The sequence below is a fragment of the Oryzias latipes genome, chromosome 4 (assembly GCF_002234675.1).
Source record: "Oryzias latipes chromosome 4, ASM223467v1".
NCBI lineage: Eukaryota > Metazoa > Chordata > Actinopteri > Beloniformes > Adrianichthyidae > Oryzias > Oryzias latipes.
In genome coordinates, this window is record NC_019862.2 from 24,006,710 (window position 1) to 24,026,077 (window position 19,368).

Below are 19,368 nucleotides of genomic sequence, written 5' to 3' on the forward strand. Positions count from 1 at the left end.
GGAGCTAGTGGTGATCTGCAAAATGGTCCCATTTTATGTGCACAGTTTGCACATCCATCTTTGCAAAAGTCTGGATGTTGTTTGTTCTCGTGGGCAAGACGCACACATCCTGTCATGGGCGGCTCTAAGTTGATGTCATGAAATGGGCGGCACCCACATGGAGTGAAAGCTGGTGCCTCAGAGATCAAGTCAATCACAATATCAACCACGTTGTATTTTGGTTGAACAATTTTTGCAAATAAAATTGTTTTTTTGTATTTTTTGATAAACAATCAATTTTTCCTCATCAGAACACAGTGGATTAATAAACATTTTATGTAAATTTGCTATAAAAAAACGAAGTAGTGAGCATGGTGACCGAATTGCTTTTAAAAATAAGGACACCACATAGTCCTGCATTATAATGTTTTTTCAGTGGTTGGAGAGGAGGGAAGGAGATCACACATAGCCTTATTATAACCACAGATCCCATCATACAGCGCCTCAGCTACCTTGCCGGACATCAATGTTGCCAGATTGGTGGTTTCCTGCTCAATGGGGTGGTTCTGATTCTCAATTTGCAGGCAAAATTTGCTTTGGGTGGACATAATTTGGATGGGTTTCGGATGGGTTCGCTGGTTTTTGGTTCCTTACTGAAACACGTCTCAGCAGGTGAGATGCAGGTGAGCAGGATGGTTTACGGGTAAGGAACTAATAATAACATTGAAATATGTCCACCAGTCTGATTGATAAATGCCATTTATACTAATCACCTTTAATCATTATTATTCTCAAAATCTCAGTATTTTGCATTTACAAGTCAGCTTTACAATAAAAATCAAAATAAAGCTTCGAACTGAATCTCCATTGATAACTTTTTGGACTTTACCTCAAAGACAAATCTGTTGGTTAAAAAAATATTTTGAACAACAAGTTCAAAGAGATTTCATTTAACCCTTGTGCTATCTTAGATGACCCCACCCTTACATTGACCTGTTCTCCCTACCATGACAAAGGTGGATAAAGGTGGAAAGATTTCATGTAATCCATGGACACCAGTGAAGTTCACAAATCATTGAAGAAAAAAGGTTCAGAGCACTGTCTAGTGGGTCTAGATGACCCAACTCCCAATTTTAAAGTGCTTAGGATAGCACAAGGGTTATAATCTTACATAGATTTTACCCAACCAATCAGTACATGCAAAGGTTCAAAAAAGAGCTCAATAAAAACTGTACATATTATGAACACTATGAAGAAACAGTACACATATTTTGGACCTGTAAGCACATTAAGCTAGTTTGTAACAAATTGACAAACTGTCATTTCATATCAGGACTCAAATCTATCCCCATTTGTCCCTGACTTGGAAGAACATAATATCAGAATTATGATTATAATAAGCAATCTCCACAATTCTGTAATAAATCTCTTGATTTTATTAACAAACCATTATGTTTATATACTAAATTAAGCAATAAAAATACAATTTTTTTAAAGTATCTCTCAATTCAGAGAGTATTTTACACACTATTTCCCTCAGTACCAACAAATAAATTAAAACCCACCATCTGTATCAGCTTTACAGAATAAGATAGTCTTACTTTTATTTTTGTTGTTTTTTAACAGTTATAATTCCCCTTGGCGTTATTATTTTTTTATTTGATATACAGTGCTCTACTGTGTGTAATGTTAGTGTTTTGAATAAAGTTTTTTTTTAACGTTTTTGTAAAGGATTTTGTTTAAATAAAGCTTAATTTGAAGAAAATGCATGCTCTACCAGTCGAGGGCGCTCTAACGCCGCTCGTCGTTTTTCCCTACATTCTTCGGCTCCATTTTATCAACGGAGACAGAATCCGTGGGCCGCGTTCACCTTAGAAACCATTTGAACCGCGGGGAAACCAGAACCGAACCGAAGCGCCATGCCCGCCGGACTGACAGGTACGAGCTCATCCATATGTTGTTGTTCTTCTTCCGCGCGCGCGGAGCTGCAGGACGCCTCATGATCAGATCTGTGTAGTAAATGATGTATCAACTTAAAGACCCAGCCAGTCTAGTGAAAATTGTGTTTAAACATATTATTGTGGCATTTTTCTCGTGATAGAAGACACACACGAAAATTCAAATTAAAACAGCATTTCTGAGTATTTCTTTATTCAAATCGTGGAGAAGACTTATAAACGGGGGGGGGGGGGGGGGGGGGGGGGCCATACTGTATTTGTGCATGGCTTTTCGGTTCGGTCCCCCCCCCCCTCCAAACTCCCTTCTCCACTCCGTTGTGATGCATCCACTGGCAGACAAATAGATCCATGTAAGTGTCGGTTTTCGTCGTCGAAGCTGGCATCTGGCTCAGATTTGTACGGCCGAGTAGCTCTGATATATTGCTGGCCATTTCTGATGCACTGCTAATAATCCTAGCTTAGGTTGTGAGCGGTTGTAAACTAGCAAGAGAGAGTGTAAACAAAGGGATCATGGGAACTGTTGCTGTTTTCCAGAAACTCATTTGTAGAAAACGACACAGGTTTTAGGTATTTGTTTTGATTTTGGCTTGAAAAAACTGCATAACCAATAACACACACGTTTACAACAGATCAAACAATAATTGAAGTGGGACTTCTATAACACGAGAGTTGATGCTTGCATTCCACAGAAATCAGACTTATAATGTTAAAATGATCTTACAGAGGTGGCTTATCCTGCTCCTCAAGAACCCGCATCGCTGCCTGTTATCCAGTCCTCCTTGACCAACTTGCTGCTGATTAGCCTACTCAAGTGATTCCACACCTGGTTTCCTGAATTCACCTGATTTCGGTTGTCAGCATCAAGGAGTCTAGAAAGAGCTGGAAAACAGGCAGGATTGAGGCTCTCGAGGACCAGCATATATTTCATATTTTTGCCAAAGTGAACATATTTCTAGTTATAAACTGACCAGTCAGATGCCTTAAGTAATGTTTTCCAAACATGGTTTTCTGGAAGGCCTCAATTACTTTTCCTAGCTGGCCAGGCATGATTTGGTTTTTATCACCTGTCTCATTTCAAATAAGATGAATTTTAGAACAAAACTTGAGTGACCATTCTGATCCCATGGGGTGAGATCTTGCGGGGAGCCCCAGATGGAGGGAGATCATCAATGATCTTGTATGTCTTCCATTTCCTAATAATTGCTCCCACAGTTGATTTCTTCACACCAAGCTGCTTACCTATTGCAGATTCAGTCTACCCAGCCTGGTGCAGGTCGACAGGTTTGTTCTGGTGTCCTTAGACTGCTATTTGGTCTTGGACACAGTGGAGTTTGGAGTGTGACTGTGAGGTTGTGGACAGGTATCTTTAATATAGATAACAGTTCAAACAGGTGACATTAATACAGGTAACAAGTGGAGGACAGAAGATCCACTTACAGAAGAAGTTACAGGTCTATGAGAGACAGAAATCTTGCTTGTTTGTAGATGACCAAATGCGTATTTTCCACCATAATTTACAAATAAACTCTTTAAAGATCAGACAATGTGATTATTCTGGATATTTTTTCTCATTTTGTATCTCATTGTTGAGGAATACCTATGATGAAAATTAAAAGGTCTCTCTCATCTTTTTAAGTGGGAGAAATTCCACAATTTGTGCCTCACAGTGTTTCCCCGCTTATTCACGGTTTCACGTATTCACAGATATTTTTTTCAGACATGTGACTCCTCCTGTTCATCACAAAAACTCAGCTTAAGATGCTTGTATGAGACTTTTGCATCCGAAGGAGGTGCAGCGGGGACGAGGGGAGTAGAGCCCTGCCTTGCCGACTGCTAAGTAATATTTCAACCCGAGCAAGCACTGCTTCGCCCAGTTCCTAAATCGCTACCAACCAAAATTTGTGCCTCTTCTGGAAGAAGATGCCCTTAACTGATAAAGGAGGAAGCACAGGCTCCTGGTTTTAAGGCACAGAGTGACAGAGAGTCGCTCCTAAAGTGTGTTATAAAGTATGCTACGGTACAGTCTACCTGTTCTGAATAAAAAATAAAAACAATTATTTATGTTGAGTAGGGCTGCACGATATGAGGAAAGCTTGCGATGTGCGATAATAGTGATGAATATTGCGATGACGATATAACTTGCTGTATATGAACAAATAGTAAAACAACCAAAAACAAATCTATTTCACTGCAACTTTTAATTTAAATAAGATTCAAAATACCTTAAATTATACTCCTAATGACCCTCATCTTCATAGGTGGCCAACATCTAACATGAAAGGTCTATCCGATTGGTCTACAATGTGAAGGCCTCTATCTGATTGGTCAAATGCATAAAGGGATTTATTCGATTCGTTAGATATTTCAAGCTGCCATAAGATTATTTTAGCACATTCAAGGTTTACAATTTATCACTATTTTTGACGACTTTTGAGATATGGATATTACACAGCTTGAAATTGCGATAACGATAAATTTGAGATTTATTGTGGAGGCCCAATGTTGAACAATATTCCAATGTTCCTTAATAAATGTTTTAGAAGCATCAGAAATGTTTCAGAAGTGTTTTTAAAGAGCAAGGATCGGTGATGGGCATTCTTCGGCCGCAGGGGTGGGTGGTGGTGTGGTGGTTCTCCTTATTCGTGGATTTTGCGTATACACGGGGTCTCTGGTCCCTGACCCTGCAAATATGGGGGAAATAGAGTAAATACTTTTTTGTCCCACTGTATATGATCTGAATGATCCAGATGCGGAAGTTTTTTTGTGCTAAAGTCCATCTTGATGTTAGAATTAACTCTGAATTGGGGCATATTTGCTCCAATTTGACATTCTGGGACTGTTTTTAAATCTGTGTTATACTGGTCTTCTACTGCTGTGTGCTGTTTTGGGGTGCTTGTTCTTTTGGGAGCGTATGGTATACACTGGGAGTGGAAGCACAAGTGATATACTTCTTGTAATTGTTTGGTGAGGTTTTACGTACACCTTTATTAATGCTCGTAGGGTGACTGAAAAAAGCTAACCGATGTTCTAGCTGATTCGTTATTAGTGGATGCTCACAGTGTGAATGTCCTCTGATCATTTACCACTTTTTATTTATTGTTGTCCTCCAGAATTTCCAGAAATCTGTGAGAAGGAACACAAACCTCTGCAGATCAAAGAAGAGGAACCAGAAAATCTGCAGATGAAGGAGGAAATGGAAATTCTTCAGATCAAAGAGGAGGAACCAGATCCTGTGCAGATCAAAGAAGAACCAGAAGTGGAACTCAAAGAGGAAAAGGAGAAAGACCGTTTTGAAGACAAGCCAAAAGATGGTGCGTATTTTCTTAAACACATATCTGATAAATTTTAGTTGTTGTGAACTGTGAAGCTACGTTCACACCGCCCTCGGGAACATGCACAAAAGCAGCCACTTCCAATAAAAAGTTTTAAGTGTGCGCGTGTTTCGGGCTTCACTGTTAAACTCTTGCGTTCACGCGTGGCTAGTCATGTTTTTTTTTTACTGTATTTGCATTCAGCGTACAAAAAGCGTGGCTATTGAACGGGTGTTAAACCAGCTAAACCAGGTCAAACTTTGACCAATCAGGGACTTGAATTTGGTAGTGAAGTGTGGATTACTGCCAACCGTCAAATTTGATCATGGTCTAATCATGGAGGAGAAATTAATATTTGTGCTCAGCCGGAAATATATGACAAGTCTTTGATATATCGGGAGCGATAGAGGTGAGAAGGACAAGTTCTGGAGCAGTGTGTTGGAGGAGATTGGATTGCCACGTAAGTTTGAATAATTCTTTTTTTTTTTACCTACTGCGTAGCATTAGCTAATTACCTTTGGTATTTCAGTGGATCAGTGCCAGAAAAGGCGTAAGAGCCTCTGGGACCTCTACATGAGGGAGGAAAGAAAAGGAGGTGGGGAAAAAGAAGTGGAGTAGCAGAGGGGGCAATCAAAAGATGGAAATACTCTGCCGTCCTGTTTTTTCCTGAACCGTTCTTCTCCCCACGGGAACATGGACGCAAGTTTGCAGGACAGGACATTGGAGTCCGACCGCCGGTACGAAGCAGCAACCACAGCTTCGTCAGCGGCACAGAGAAAACCTTTATTTCAATTGATAAAGGAAAAATAACATAACATATTTATAAGTCGTTCTTTAAGATTATATTGACGATGCAGTGTTTATGGAATCGTTTATTGTCATTATTGCAGACTTCAGCGAGCTTAGCTTTTCTTTCTCAAAGCCAGAGTCTCTGCCGGAACTGGCAGCTGCTGCTTTTTACAGCCTATCATCTGCTCCTGCCCTTTTCTATTCTCCTGGCCTCTCCACGGGGTGTGTGCAGGCACCCGCAGGGATCTCAAAAGGCCTTAAAAATGTCTTCAATTTGAATTCCGAGCCTTAAAAATTATGCTGTTTGAAACTTTTCCGTTTTGCATTTCATTTCTTTTTTCAACTACGATTATTTGAATCAAATAACGTAAATAAAGAGCGGCAGAACCAGTCGTTATGCATGCGTACGCTAGATGCCCACTACCGGTTTAAAAATAAAAGAAGAAGAAAAAGAAGCGCGCTAAAGCATCATGGCAAAGACCACAAACAACAAGGTAAGAAGCTACAGTTTTGATTATGGGAAAATGTACGTGGTGTGTATGAATAAAGCATATCGTTTTTGAGGCTAACTGCAACAATGACATTAAAGGCGTCCGACTCCTATGTCAAATCTACAAAGCACTTGACATACTTCGGAGTAAAAGAGCGAACTTGTTCATGTCAGCTATCTAGCCAGCTGCACCCGAAACAGCTGCAGATGTTAGCCCCCGCACCGTATGCAGCCCCTCCCGCTGCGACTGCAGTTAAGAGTCGATCTGCGTTCGTCCTTCGGGTTCACAACAACACTGAAAGCAGAGGTCTTCTAGACTCTTTATGCTGTTCACAAACACCAGTCCTTTAATAGAAACAAGGGCATTTCAGAATTTTTTAAGTGTATGTTCCCGGACTCTGACATTGCCAAAAAACGTAAAGGTGAAGTTGGTGTGATATCCTTTCACTTATTTGGTCCTCCTGTCTTATTAATCATACGGTCACAAATACAACTGCTGATGAGGAGGCATCAGCAGAATCTTTAGGATTTCATGCCACGGCCCGATATATATATTTTTTTTAGTAGTTTGTGTGGTCATGAATGTAGGCGGTGGGAGTCAGGCGTCCACTAGGCATCAGTCAGACGAGGATGACGCGATGACGCCATTATGAAATCAGGCGACAGCTGGGCAGCCACAGGGCAGTTGCTGCCGGATTGCCAACCGGCAGCAGCTCTGATTGAACCATGTGTAAATGCCTCTGGATTGTGGCCGTTCATATTAAGTGCCACTGGCCGCCGGTAGTCCAGGGGTATATAAAAAGCGCACATTTTAATTTTTAGACTACATGTCACCCAAGACACCCAGCAAAGGCAAAGCCCCAGCGCCTAAAAAAACGAAGGTCCAAGCGGTCCAACCACAGCAGGAGTCTTCATCGGATGAAGAGTCTGAGCAGGCTTCAGTGGCGGATACAGGGGATGAACGTTCTTCCCATGGTGAAGAGGAGCCCGATGTCGAAGAGAAGATAGTGTCCTTTTTTAAAGAGAGGCCCCATTTCTACGACCTTACGCATGCATCGTACAAGAACAAGCAGCGGAGGAATTTTGAGCTGACAGAGTTCGCAAGCGCCCTGGGCCATGGCTGGACTGCAGAGAAGTTGTGGAAGAGGTTCGTCAGTTTGAGGACAGACTATGGCAAGCTCCTCAAAGTCATCCGTAAGGACAAGTCTAACTCTGGGGCAAAGAAGCTGACACCGAAGCAGCAATGGAAGTTACGCCGAATGCAGTTCCTCGATCCTCACCGGAAGAAGGCTGGTGTTGATGAGGAGGAAGAACTAGGAAATGTAAGTACTAGCCAGGAAACTAATATAGAATTGTGTTTTCTACATTTTGAACCTGTGTGTAATATCTTATTAATAAATTATAGATTCTCATTTTCACTTCTACTTTATGTCATGTGCTTCTGTTTCCAGGTGCCCACTGTTCCTGCTGGAGAGGCCAGTGACGCAGAGGAGGTATCTGACGCGGACGACACCCTGGCTGCATCTCCAAAGCCCCCCACTTTCACTCCCGCAGAAGGCGTCCGAGGCAGGAAGTCCTTGCCCCAGAAGAAAGACAGCAGCGGCATTGCCACAGTCCTGAGGGAATTCTTGCAGGCCGAGAGGGGGCGTGAGGAGGAGGTTAACAAAGGGGTGAGTTTGGTATATTTATGAAATAATTGGAATTTTTATTCAGTTCTCAGATTTACTGAAGTTTGATAGATGACCCCAATAACATAAAAAAGACTGTTATTGTGTTTTCCACAGATTCGGGACAGAGACAGATTGGTGGACGAGCGAACGGCCTGGTCATCGTGGTTTGCCTCAGCCTGTGCTGATGTGCCCGCCAAACGGTTTAGAGAGTTCCAGGGGGAGACGTTCTCCCTCCTGATGCGTTACCTGAACCCCCCCACTGTGCCTGTTGCAACACAACCTCCCCCACAGCAGTACCAGCCCCAGCAGCAAACTTGGCAGCAGCCCCCGCATCAGCCGCTGCAGCACACTTGGCAGCAACCCCCGCATCAGCCGCTCCAGCACGCTTGGCAGCAGCCCCCGCAGCAGTACCAGAGAGCATACGTTCAGCCAGACTCCTCTTACAATGTAAGCATGAAATAGTAAAATGTCATTATTTACACAAATGAATTCTAAGTATAAAAATATTACTTTTACTTGGTGTTTTTGTAAAAATACACATGAACAACATCACCTTCTTATGTTTCCAGACTACTGTGTTGGGTGAGCCTACCCATACCAGGCCCACCTCTGCCACTCCGCTTTCAAGCACTCCAATTTTGCATTATTCTAGTCAGCCTTCAGGCAGCCAACATCAGCAACCGTCCACATCTGACCCCCAGTTACAGCATCTGGATGAGGGTCCCAGATCATCTTTCAACAAAAGTGGCTTTGGCAAGTCAGGGCCTGGATAATTAGTGTGCCTATGGATGAAGTACCTGTGTGGCTATTTGTGCCTATGGATAAAGTTTGGAGAGCTGGTATCTTTGCTGTGACACATTCTGTATTTGTTATATATTTTGTGACAAAAAGGCACTTGACTTGCGTGTAAATTGTGACAGTCAGGTTTGTGTGGTGCTTTGTTATGGTAAAAATAAAGTGTTGTTTTCGTATATCTATTTTTGTGTATTATTGTTAAAAATAGTGATGTGAGTAAAACCTACCAAAATCACGTTCACACTGCAGGCTGAAACGACCCAATTCCATTTTTTTTTTTTTTTTTTTTTTTTTTTGCCCATGCAATCTGTATCTGAGCCGATCTTTTCAAGTGTGACTTAGGCCACTTGGGTATGTGGTCCTGAATCCAATACAGATCCGATCTTTTGAAATGCGACCTCCGTCTGAACGGCCAGGCCACATGTATCCGACCCGTAGGTCATCGATACGCTTCAAACGTCATCATTCTGCGTTGAAGTAGGCGGGAACGAGAACATAGACATCAACCATGGCGGACGGTGCTGCTGAGACCAGTCAGTGGAAGGAACGCGAGGTCACCGATTTGATTAATATTTGGGGTGACAGCTCTATTCAGGCCAAAATCCAAGGCTATTATCACAACCGGGCGGTTTTTGAAAAAATTTCCAGCGAAATGGCCCAGCGTGGGTACAGACGATCCTGGCTCCAATGCCAGCGAAAAATAAAAAGCCTCCGAGCCAAATACAAGGAGGTTAAAAACTTGAACAAACGAAGTGGCTGTAAAAGAATGACCTGTCCATTTTACGAAGAGCTGGACCGCATTTTGGGGAATAAGCCCAGCGTTCGGTCACTAGAACTGGACAGCTGCTCCGGCCACGAGGAGCCCGAGGTGGAGGGGGAGGAGGAGGAGAGCCCAGGTCCCGCTGGTGGTGTCGCGGCCAGCCTGGCTAGTCGCTCTTGCGGTGAAACAGGTGGGTTATTTGCACATGGCTAATAGCTACTGTGACTTAACTTTATAACACTGAAATACGATGTGTGGCAGTTTGTTAAATGCATACACAGGTGATGGGATCAGTACATCCCACCACTCCTGGCTGGCTGCGACTCCGCACCCACACGTTTCTCTTACCGACGTTCACGTTTCTAACAACACTGCTCCAAAAAACACCATGGCCAAAAACCTTGCTATCTTCCTTTTTAACTTTCTTCTTAAAATGAGAAGGTTGTAATGGCTCCTTTGTGAAAATAAATTTAATAATACAAAAAGAGCTCCGCTGTTGACAACACTGACATCCATTGTTAACGTATTTTTTTTAAAACTTTATTGTACAAAATGTAAGTAAAATACAAAACACAATTTTGCAAAGTAAGCTTCAAATATGCCTGGGGAGCATACATGTTACATGCATTTTACATAAAAACATTTAGGTTTTTACAACTTTCATACAAACATACAGCTTTCCGATTAAGCCTTTGTTTTAGAGATGTTACTGAGATACATTTCAATTTGTTTATCCATTGTTAACGTTAGCTACTTCTGCAAACGAGTGACGTCGTTCCCCATTGAGTACTCTTCTGCGCATGAAGGTCCCTTCTGGGTCATTTCACGTTCACACAGGAGATCACAAAAGTTCGCATTTAATTGGAAAATATGAACAGCCTTGCAAAAAAATAAATCGGAATTGAGCATTGAGCCCTGCAGTGTGAACGTAGCCATGGACTGTATGTGGGAACTGGACTGAGTGCCGCCACCCCCACGTTCCAAATAGGAAATACCTGTTTGTACCAGAAACGTACAAAGTTATTCGAGTTATAAACTGGGCTATCAAATGTTGCGATAAAAGCATGTGGTGCAAGCTGGCCCCAACCTCTAACGTTCGAAACATATTATTGACGGACTCTCCTGAGCCAGCTTTCAGTAGAAGGGGTGTGGCTTTCCAATGAGCTCACTCCTGATTAGCGGCAGTGGTTGCCATAGAAATGTTAAGTCAGGCCAACTCAGATCAATCACTGCTTACTAACAACGTCTGGTTTCAACGTGGCGAAGTCCGCATCGTGGAAAATGACGACTGAATTGACTTGCAACAGGAAGTAAGTCATTTTCTGTGGATTATGTCACACTCACAATATACAGTTCTGTCACACAGTCAATTCGATAAATACATATTTACATATTTTAGATTTTCATAATAAATACATGTTTGCAACATAATGAGCATGAAAGGTCTCACCACAGAAATGTCTTCATTTTAATGGCGACCTCCTGCCAAGGCACACTTCCTACTGGGCTATTGTAGTATCCATTCAAAGAAGCACAAAAAATCTCTGTCCACTGCTGTCTGCCGTGGCCCACACCCCTCCAAGCTGGCCTCTTCCAGCACTCCCTACTGGTTTGATCTGGCCAATGTCATTCTCCACATTGATCGTATTTGCACCCATTTCCAACCTTGCAGGTGTTGCAGCAAGTTGTAGGCCTTGGTGATATTGTTGGCAAAACTTGGGGCAACCAGCCAACAGGTGTGTAGGCACTAGAAGCGGGCTGCCTAAATGCCAAAGGCATTTTCCACCACACGTCTGGCCCTTAAGCAGCCGTAGTTAAATATCCTATGGTCATGCTCCAGGTACTTGTCTGAGTATAGCTTCATCATGTAAGTGTGGAGGGGAAAGGCTTTGTCCCCAATGATGAAGTAGGGGATGTCTCTGTCATCGTGGGGCAGGTTGCTTGGCTCTGGGAAACTTATTCTGCTCCTGACAGGCACAGGCTTTAAGGACGACCTGCTATAGACACCACAGTCAGAGTGTAATCCCAGGGCCCCCACATTCACCTACATGAACTTGTAGCCTGCATCCACCAGTCCAAATAGCACAATGGAAAAGAAACCTTTTTTAGTTGTTGTAGAGCAGGGGTGGGGAACCTTTTTGGCCAAGAGAGCCATAAACACCAACATTTTTAAATGCAATTTTGTGAGAGACGTACAATATTGTAGCATCCCTTTCCCACGCTGCGCATGGAGACTTAAGGTTCTTTATTCTGATTTTTTTTTTTAAAAACACATTAACGTACATTTATATGGTAATTGCCCCAGTACCAGTGTTCATTCCCCTCAGGGAATCAAACCCTGGATTCCTGCGTGGTAGCCTCTCACCTTACTAGGCACCGGTCCGCGGCCAGGGGGTTGGGGACCCCTGCGCTACAATATCTTTAAAACTAAAAATACAAATAAATGTGTGCATTTTATGCAATTTCAACACTTTAAAAGTACAATAAATATGTGGATTCTTTTTAATAACATTGTTATGCTGTTGCTAAAAAATGAGTTTCTCAGCATTAATGCGACTTCTGGTGCTGCATGGTGGTTTCGCTGATCATCTTGTCTGGTTGATACGTGCTGAGTTTAAGCTTCATGCAGGCGTTGAGACTTTCATCTGTTAAACGTGATCATAAGTTGGTCTTCATGTTCTTTAGACGTGAGAAAGACTGCTCACATGCAAACAGTACAGACCAAAAGTTTGGACACACCTTCCCATTCATTTGAATGAGAAGGTGTGTCCAAACTTTTGGTCTGTACTGTACGTGGAGCCAAACATTGTCAGGACAGCAATACTCACACGCTGCTGTGTGTGGTATGTGACGGGCAGCATGTTCTTAGTTTTGACAATCAGTGCACCGTTTCCCCTCGCTGCCTGAGCCCACTACCCTTCCCCTTTCCTGCTCACAAATGCCGCAGGCATGGCAATTCGCAGGTTTCCGGCTGGTACAAACTCTGTGATATAACAGATAATAGTAAACCGATAGTGGCGCAGATTTTTTCTCTCCAAGTACTGCTACTACCGCGCACCCCCCTGGCATCGCATCGCGCCCGAGAAGGACTGGTCTACTGAAAAAAAAATGTATAAAGATTTGTTTGCGAGCCAGATGTGGCCATCAAAAGAGCCAGATATGGCTCCCGAGCCATGGATTCCAGACCCCCGTTGTAGAGGCTGATGGACTTTTTTAGCTTAGTAATACGGAAATACTTCCTGTCCAATGCTCCGCAGGGAAGATGGAAGTTCCATCTGGTGCCAAACTTGTCTGCAACTTCCTGCCATTCGTCTGGTGTACTGGGGGTGCCAGACTGCTCATAGGGGTACTCTTCTATGATGGCTGTGCACACCTCAGGCATAAAGAGTGAAATAGTGTTGTGTGCAACACAAAGTCGAACTTCAGAGCCCAGTAGGAGATTCCCAGTAGGAGAGTGATGGCCAGCTTCAGGCTTGGACAAAGTGTCTCCTGTATCTGTGTGTAGACATCTGACTCCATCCTGAAGAAATCTTCAAAGACCCCACAGTCCTCAATCCTCAGCTCGTTAATAATTGTGTCGTACACGCTCTGTGCTGCAACCACTGATTTACCCAACAACTTATTCTTCTTTGCCCTTCTTGTGGGTAAGCAGTTGTGCAGCAAGCACAATGTTCTGTTATCTTCATATTCTTCTCAGCATCAACCACAATTCATAAAGACACAGGTCTGGAAGTTGCTATGGTGCTATCAACGCCGTGAGTTTTGTGCAGCATCAATGCCATCTCCCCATTTGGACCCACGGTGGCCAGAATTGCCAGGTCATATCCAGGCCTCCAGCCCATGTCAACAGCGCTTGTTGAGTGCCTGCACTGCTACCGTAGGATTTCCAACAATCGGATGGTGCAATGGGAAAACAGCACAAGGGCAGGGGGTTGCCAGTCTTAGATGAGTGGCAAAACACTTCAAGAAAGAAGACTTGAAGTCTAGTTGAGATGACTCAACTTCAAAGAGAGGTCATAAGGAAAATATGGTAGAAGGAGCTCTACTTGATCAAGAGATTGCTCCCAAAAGTGTGGAGCTAAGAAGTTGACTTTGTGTTCATTTTTTACTTTTATCATTTATTTGTATTTAACATTCAGAGGTATTATAGTTTTGTTTAATAAATCACTGTTCTGAATTTCAAGGAATTCATTTTTCGTTGTTGGTGATGTTGGGCAATAAGCTGAGAAATTGGTCTTAAATTTTGATACGCATGGTCTTAAAAAGTCTTGAATTTAACTTGAAGAAATTTGCAGGAACCCTGGTTCATGCCCTCTAAAGACCTGATCTTTATACCACAACTGTAACAGTCTTGTCATGTTTCAGCATTCCATCATCCCAGTTAATAATATATTTATATTTATTTTTATATAGGATCAAGAAAGAAGAGGAAAAGGCCCGTGGAGGAGTCTGTGGACCTTGACAGAGAGATCCTTCGAGCTCTGCAGGCCAGACCACATGTTCACCCCCCACCACCTCCTCTCTCAGAAACTGAGCTTTTTATGAAAAGTTTAATCCCAATGATTGACAGCCTCCCTCCTCTGAGGAGGGGGGCTTTAAAGTTAAAAATACACAGTCTGGTTTTTGAGGCTGTATCTGACTTCTTATAAAATAAATGTTTCTTTTTCATGCAGATTGTGGTGTTGACTTTATACAAAATGATCACACTGTTGAGGTTTTTTGCATTACTCACCGAATTAAAAAGTCACATAAAATTTAATCACAGTGTCAGTACGAGGAAAGAACAAGCTCTTAAGTGTTTTTAAGTGGCACTTAATCTATCAATCCTGTTGTTTTTTTTATAAAAAGCGCTTTTCGTGCATGCAGCTGAAAGTGCTTTACAATTAAAAACAACAAAAAAGAAAAAAAAAACACCCCTTTGCCCTTCCCGCCATCCACACATACACCCCATGACCCCCAAGATAATGCATACAGGCACGAATAAATGACTATTATAAAAAAAAGAGATGTAAGGCTTGGTTCTTCTTTGAGAAAACAATGTATCAGGAATCTGTTATGCCAGGAATAGCTTAGCTACAGAACAGCCCCACAGTGCCCATTCACACCAGACAGCAACAGGGTCCACCCCACAGTCGTGAGGCTGCAATGTTTGACCCCATAGCAAGGGCAAGCACTGGGGCAACAATCACTGACCACTGAAGCTGAAATCTTATTAAAGAGAAAGTTAAAATTAGATACAGAAAATGTATTTAAATATCTAAAAGTGAAAGTAAATTGAAATGAATACATAAAAAATCAATTAATATTTTTTTAAAAACAAAACAAAATCAGATAAGATTATATAAAAGCCATGTCAAAAGGGTGGGTCTTGAGCTTTTGTGGTCCTGAGGCTCGCCGGCTGGCTGTTCCACAAGCGAGGACCATAATGGTAGAATGAAGCCTTACCGTAAGTTTTGGTCTGCACCTTAAGGACAACTGAAAGGCCGGTGCCAGAGGACCATGAGGGTCCGCGGAGGCTCATACTTTAAAAGAAGTATGAGAGATAAGAAGGCCTAAGACCATTAAAACATTTAAAAAACACACCAAAAAAAATCGCAAAATCAAGCCTGAAACGCACAGGGAGCCAATGCAGCGATTTTAAAATGGATGTAATGTGTTGCCGCCCCCCTGGTCCTCGTGCCACTGAGTTCTGTAATATTGTAAGCTAGCAAACCATGTTTGTAATAAACCAGAGAGCAGCGCATTGCTATAATCTAACCTACTGAAAATAAAAGCATGGATTAGAACCTCTGTGCTGGCAAGAGAGAGGAATGGACGGACTCTGGCAATATTTTTAAGATTATAAAATCTTGACGACATTTCTAATGCGTGGGATTAAATTTCACAAGTTTCTCACACAGTGAATGATTACGTTTTGGTAAGATCATCTCTCTCTTGTCTTCAGGGTCGACGATTAGAACTTCTTTTTTGTCCTGGCTGAGCTGTAAAAGTTTTCTGCCATCCACGACTTTAAGTCTAAAATACAATTTAAAAGAGTATTAACAGGTTCAAGGTCATCAGGAGACACACCGATATATAGCTGTGAATCATCAGCCTAGCTGTAAAAGTCAATGCCATGTCTCCTGACGACATCCCCAAGAGACAACATATACAAATTAAAAAGTAACGGACCTACCATTGACCCCTGGAAAACCCAGCAGCTCATTCCATGGATTCTCAAAGAGCACATATCCATACTTATAAAAGTGTTGATCTGTGAGATAGGAATAAAACCAATTAAAAACAGTTCCTGAGAGGCCCACAAGACTCTTAAGTCTGTCTAATCAAATCTGGGGATCTACCGTATCAAAGTCCTGAAGATCTCTCTCAGTTATTAAGTAATTCAGCCATCGATGCCGGACAGCAAGTTGTCAAACTGGGCCTGGGAGAGACAGACTTACCACTGGGACCACCAGTCACAGCCCCAAAGCTGGTGGTGAAACTCACCAAACTTAGAGTGTAGCTGGTTTATCTGGTGAACACAGGCACAGCGATAACCAGGACAATGTTTGTGTTTGTTTTTCTAATAAAGATAAACCAAAGCCACACTCCTGGCATGATATTTATCCATATACTGTTGCAAGAATGCTAGCAAATGAACCGAACCATTTCCGTTTTGCACCCAATTTGCGATTCACGAAATTTGCACTGCTACAACTTTTCCAACTGTGGGGAGCAGACGTGCCTTAGTTTACAGATTTATAAAATGTTTTTTATTCTGTATTTTTATGTGTTCCTTTTGCCTGCAATTACGGTACTAATTGATTTAGTTAATTCTCTGTGTGATAACCCTTGCGCTATCTTAGATGACCACACCCTTACATTGACGTGTTCTCCCTACCATATCAAAGGTGGATAAAGGTGGAAAGATTTCATGTAATCCATGGACACCAGTGAAGATCACAAATCATTGAAGAAAAAAGGTTCAGAGCACTGTCTAGTGGGTCTAGATGACCCAACTCCCAACGTTAAAGTGCCCAGGATAGCACAAGGGTAAAGCAATGTTCTGTCATCTTCAATAGTTTAATCAAATGCCTGATGTGTGCGTCGCTTGAGGGTCAGTATACCGAGAAGATTGATGGTCTGTACCCTATGCTAAAGGTCAACTGGAAACCACAAATAAATGAGTAGATGAGTCACTGCAGAAAAAAAAATTTTGGTAGCAGCCTGTCTTTAAGATTTTTTTTATCTTCCGAAGTGTTGACCATTTTGAGTCGGAGCTTCCCCAAATCCCCTCTCCTTGGAATTTGTTTTGGAGTCCCACTCCAGTCATCTTTTAATCTGTTGTAAACGCATTCCCATGTGGTCTTTTAAGTTGTTTTTGGCCAAAATTAAAATAGTTCAATAAAAATTTGCCTTTGAGTTGTGGGCCCCCACTCCCCATTGCCCATCTGTTTAGCCACTCTCCCGCTAGCTTAACGTCCCTCACGCCTGCCCACATAACAATACCAATGCAACATAGATACAGTACCTAGCAATATTGGAGCTATCCAGCCATACAGTTTTGAGCCAGATCCCAGCTCGGATGAGGAAAAAGAAAGACGTACATTTCCGTCATTTTTTTTCGTCTGCTCCTAATTGACAATAATTTGAATAAAGAAATACTAGGAAATGCAATGTTGTGCTTAACTTTTTATATATACTTTATATGTATTCCATCTTCATAAAAAGAAGTCTGGCACCAAGTTCCTTCACTACTATCAATTCACAAAGAAATGGTTCAAAGCTTTCTTACTTCTGTTACATTTAAGTGAACTGTAATTTGTGAGTTTTCATTACAGAATCTTCTCAAAGATTTACTTACTTCTCTGCCAAATTAAGCCTGTTTCCTGTTTTCTGTATCTCTGCAGCTGAGGATGAGGTTCTCACTGATGAAGACTGTGATGAGAGGTGCGTCAAACAGACTCCTGAAGGGTCTGAACCTTCACAGGTCAAAGAGGAGCAAGAAGAAGCCTTTAACAGACACTATGGAGGCTCTGCTCTCTCTGATACTCAGAGTGCCACCAGTAGCTTTTTGGCCGCTCAGGGTTCCCTGCTGAAGTTTCCGTGCCTCATCTGCGGCAAACGCTTTAGCTTTCATAGTACGCTGCTGCGCCACATAAGGATCCACACGGGGGAAAATCCATATTCTTGTGACACGTGTGGGAAGAGCTTTAATCAAAGCGGCAGTCTGATGAATCACATGAAGACCCACACCGACCAGAAACCCTTTTCCTGCCAAACTTGCAAAAAAGGTTTTAGCCGCAGCAATGACCTGGTGTGTCACATGAGGACTCACACCGGGGAGAAGCCATTTTCCTGCAGAACCTGTGGAAAGCGCTTTACACGCAGCAGCGACCTGCTGTATCACACAAGGACGCACACAGGCGAGAAGCCTCATTTCTGCAACATTTGTGGAAAGTGTTTCAGTCTCAGCAACAGCCTCCTGCGCCACACAAGGATTCACACCGGGGACAACCCATATTCCTGTGAAACGTGCGGCAAAAGTTTCAACCAAAGGGGCAGCCTGATCATTCATAGGAGGACCCACACGGGTGAAAAGCCACACACGTGCCAGACGTGCGGCAAAGGCTTCAGTCGCAGCAACGACCTAGCCTGTCACATGACCACTCACACGCGGGAGAAGCCATTTTCATGCAAAACGTGTGGAAAGTGTTTCGGCTTCAGAAGCAGTTTGCTGCGCCACGTTAGAGTTCACACAAAAGAAAGCGCAAGCTGACTCCCAGGAAGTCTTTATTTCAGTTTCGCCCACACTCTGCATCCTAGGAGATATAATGTGTCACATGACGCTGCTAGAATGAATGGTTCTGCTACTTTTGGATTTTCAGCCCAAGTTTTCTTCCATAAACAAACTACTTTCCATGTTTGATTAAATAATGATCAAGAATCTCTTGTGTCAGTTATTCAGATGTACAGTGTGTTCCAAATTATTATGCAAAAGTATTTGAAGTGTCAAAAAGATCCAATTCTTTGCTTTTCAACTAAACCCATCTTTGGACCACTTAAATCAATCTCAGACACCTGTGATAATTAGTTTGCCAGGTGAATTCAATTAAAGGAAGGAGTACGAAAGAAGGATGTTCCACATCATAAAGCAGAGCAACATTTTCAAGAAGAAAGAAAAAGGATGAGACTAAAAAAAAAAAAAAAAAAAAGAACCTTTTAAGTGAGGCATCAATTTCAACATTCTGTCGGTATGAAAAGCAGATTTAGCCGTAAGTCATTCCAACTTCATCATTCAAACAGTCATGAACATACTGGGGGCAGCATCCCCTCCCATAGTGCCCCTTCAGGTTGGTAGTAGGCGGTCAGATGTTGCAGATGAACTTGGTGTCTCAAAGTGTCATCAGCAGGCTAACATCAAGTCACAGAACTACAAGTAGCTTGTGACAGACACAGGATTGGAGCCCCGCCAGTGACAGACCACAACCATGACCGGGACCGAAGGACCTCTGCACTCAGACATGGTTGGGTAAATGCCACACAACTGCAAGCCTGTGTAACCCGTGTGCTATCCTAGGCACTTTAACATTGGGAGTTGGGTCATCTAGACCCACTAGGCAGTCCTCTGAACCTT

General features: G+C 42.5%; 2 protein-coding genes across 2 annotated transcripts; both read left to right on the forward strand.

Moving 5' to 3' along the window:
* Nucleotides 1-1,742: 1,742 nt before the first annotated feature.
* Nucleotides 1,743-9,170, forward strand: LOC101174338. Its single transcript, XM_011474309.3, has 6 exons — nucleotides 1,743-1,917; nucleotides 5,048-5,248; nucleotides 7,350-7,849; nucleotides 7,979-8,197; nucleotides 8,312-8,644; nucleotides 8,767-9,170. The coding sequence occupies exons 1-6, from the start codon at nucleotides 1,899-1,901 to the stop codon at nucleotides 8,968-8,970; spliced, it is 1,476 nt and encodes a 491-aa protein (XP_011472611.1). The 5' UTR covers nucleotides 1,743-1,898; the 3' UTR covers nucleotides 8,971-9,170.
* Nucleotides 9,171-9,758: 588 nt separating this feature from the next.
* LOC105354002 (zinc finger protein 239-like) lies at nucleotides 9,759-18,510 on the forward strand. Its single transcript, XM_011474405.1, has 2 exons — nucleotides 9,759-9,942; nucleotides 17,642-18,510. The coding sequence occupies exons 1-2, from the start codon at nucleotides 9,759-9,761 to the stop codon at nucleotides 18,508-18,510; spliced, it is 1,053 nt and encodes a 350-aa protein (XP_011472707.1).
* Nucleotides 18,511-19,368: the final 858 nt, after the last annotated feature.

What these genes read in the sequence shown, in the direction of transcription:
- LOC101174338 (XM_011474309.3), top strand. An exon ending in TGAAGACAAGCCAAAAGATG is followed by an intron (nt 5,249 to 7,349) that starts GTGCGTATTTTC and finishes TTTAATTTTTAG; the next exon opens with ACTACATGTCACCCAAGACA. An exon ending in AGGAGGAGGTTAACAAAGGG is followed by an intron (nt 8,198 to 8,311) that starts GTGAGTTTGGTA and finishes TGTTTTCCACAG; the next exon opens with ATTCGGGACAGAGACAGATT.
- LOC105354002 (XM_011474405.1), top strand. Translation starts at nt 9,759, where the DNA reads ATGACCTGTCCATTTTACGAAGAGCTGGACCGCATTTTGGGGAATAAG. An exon ending in TCGCTCTTGCGGTGAAACAG is followed by an intron (nt 9,943 to 17,641) that starts GTGGGTTATTTG and finishes GTATCTCTGCAG; the next exon opens with CTGAGGATGAGGTTCTCACT.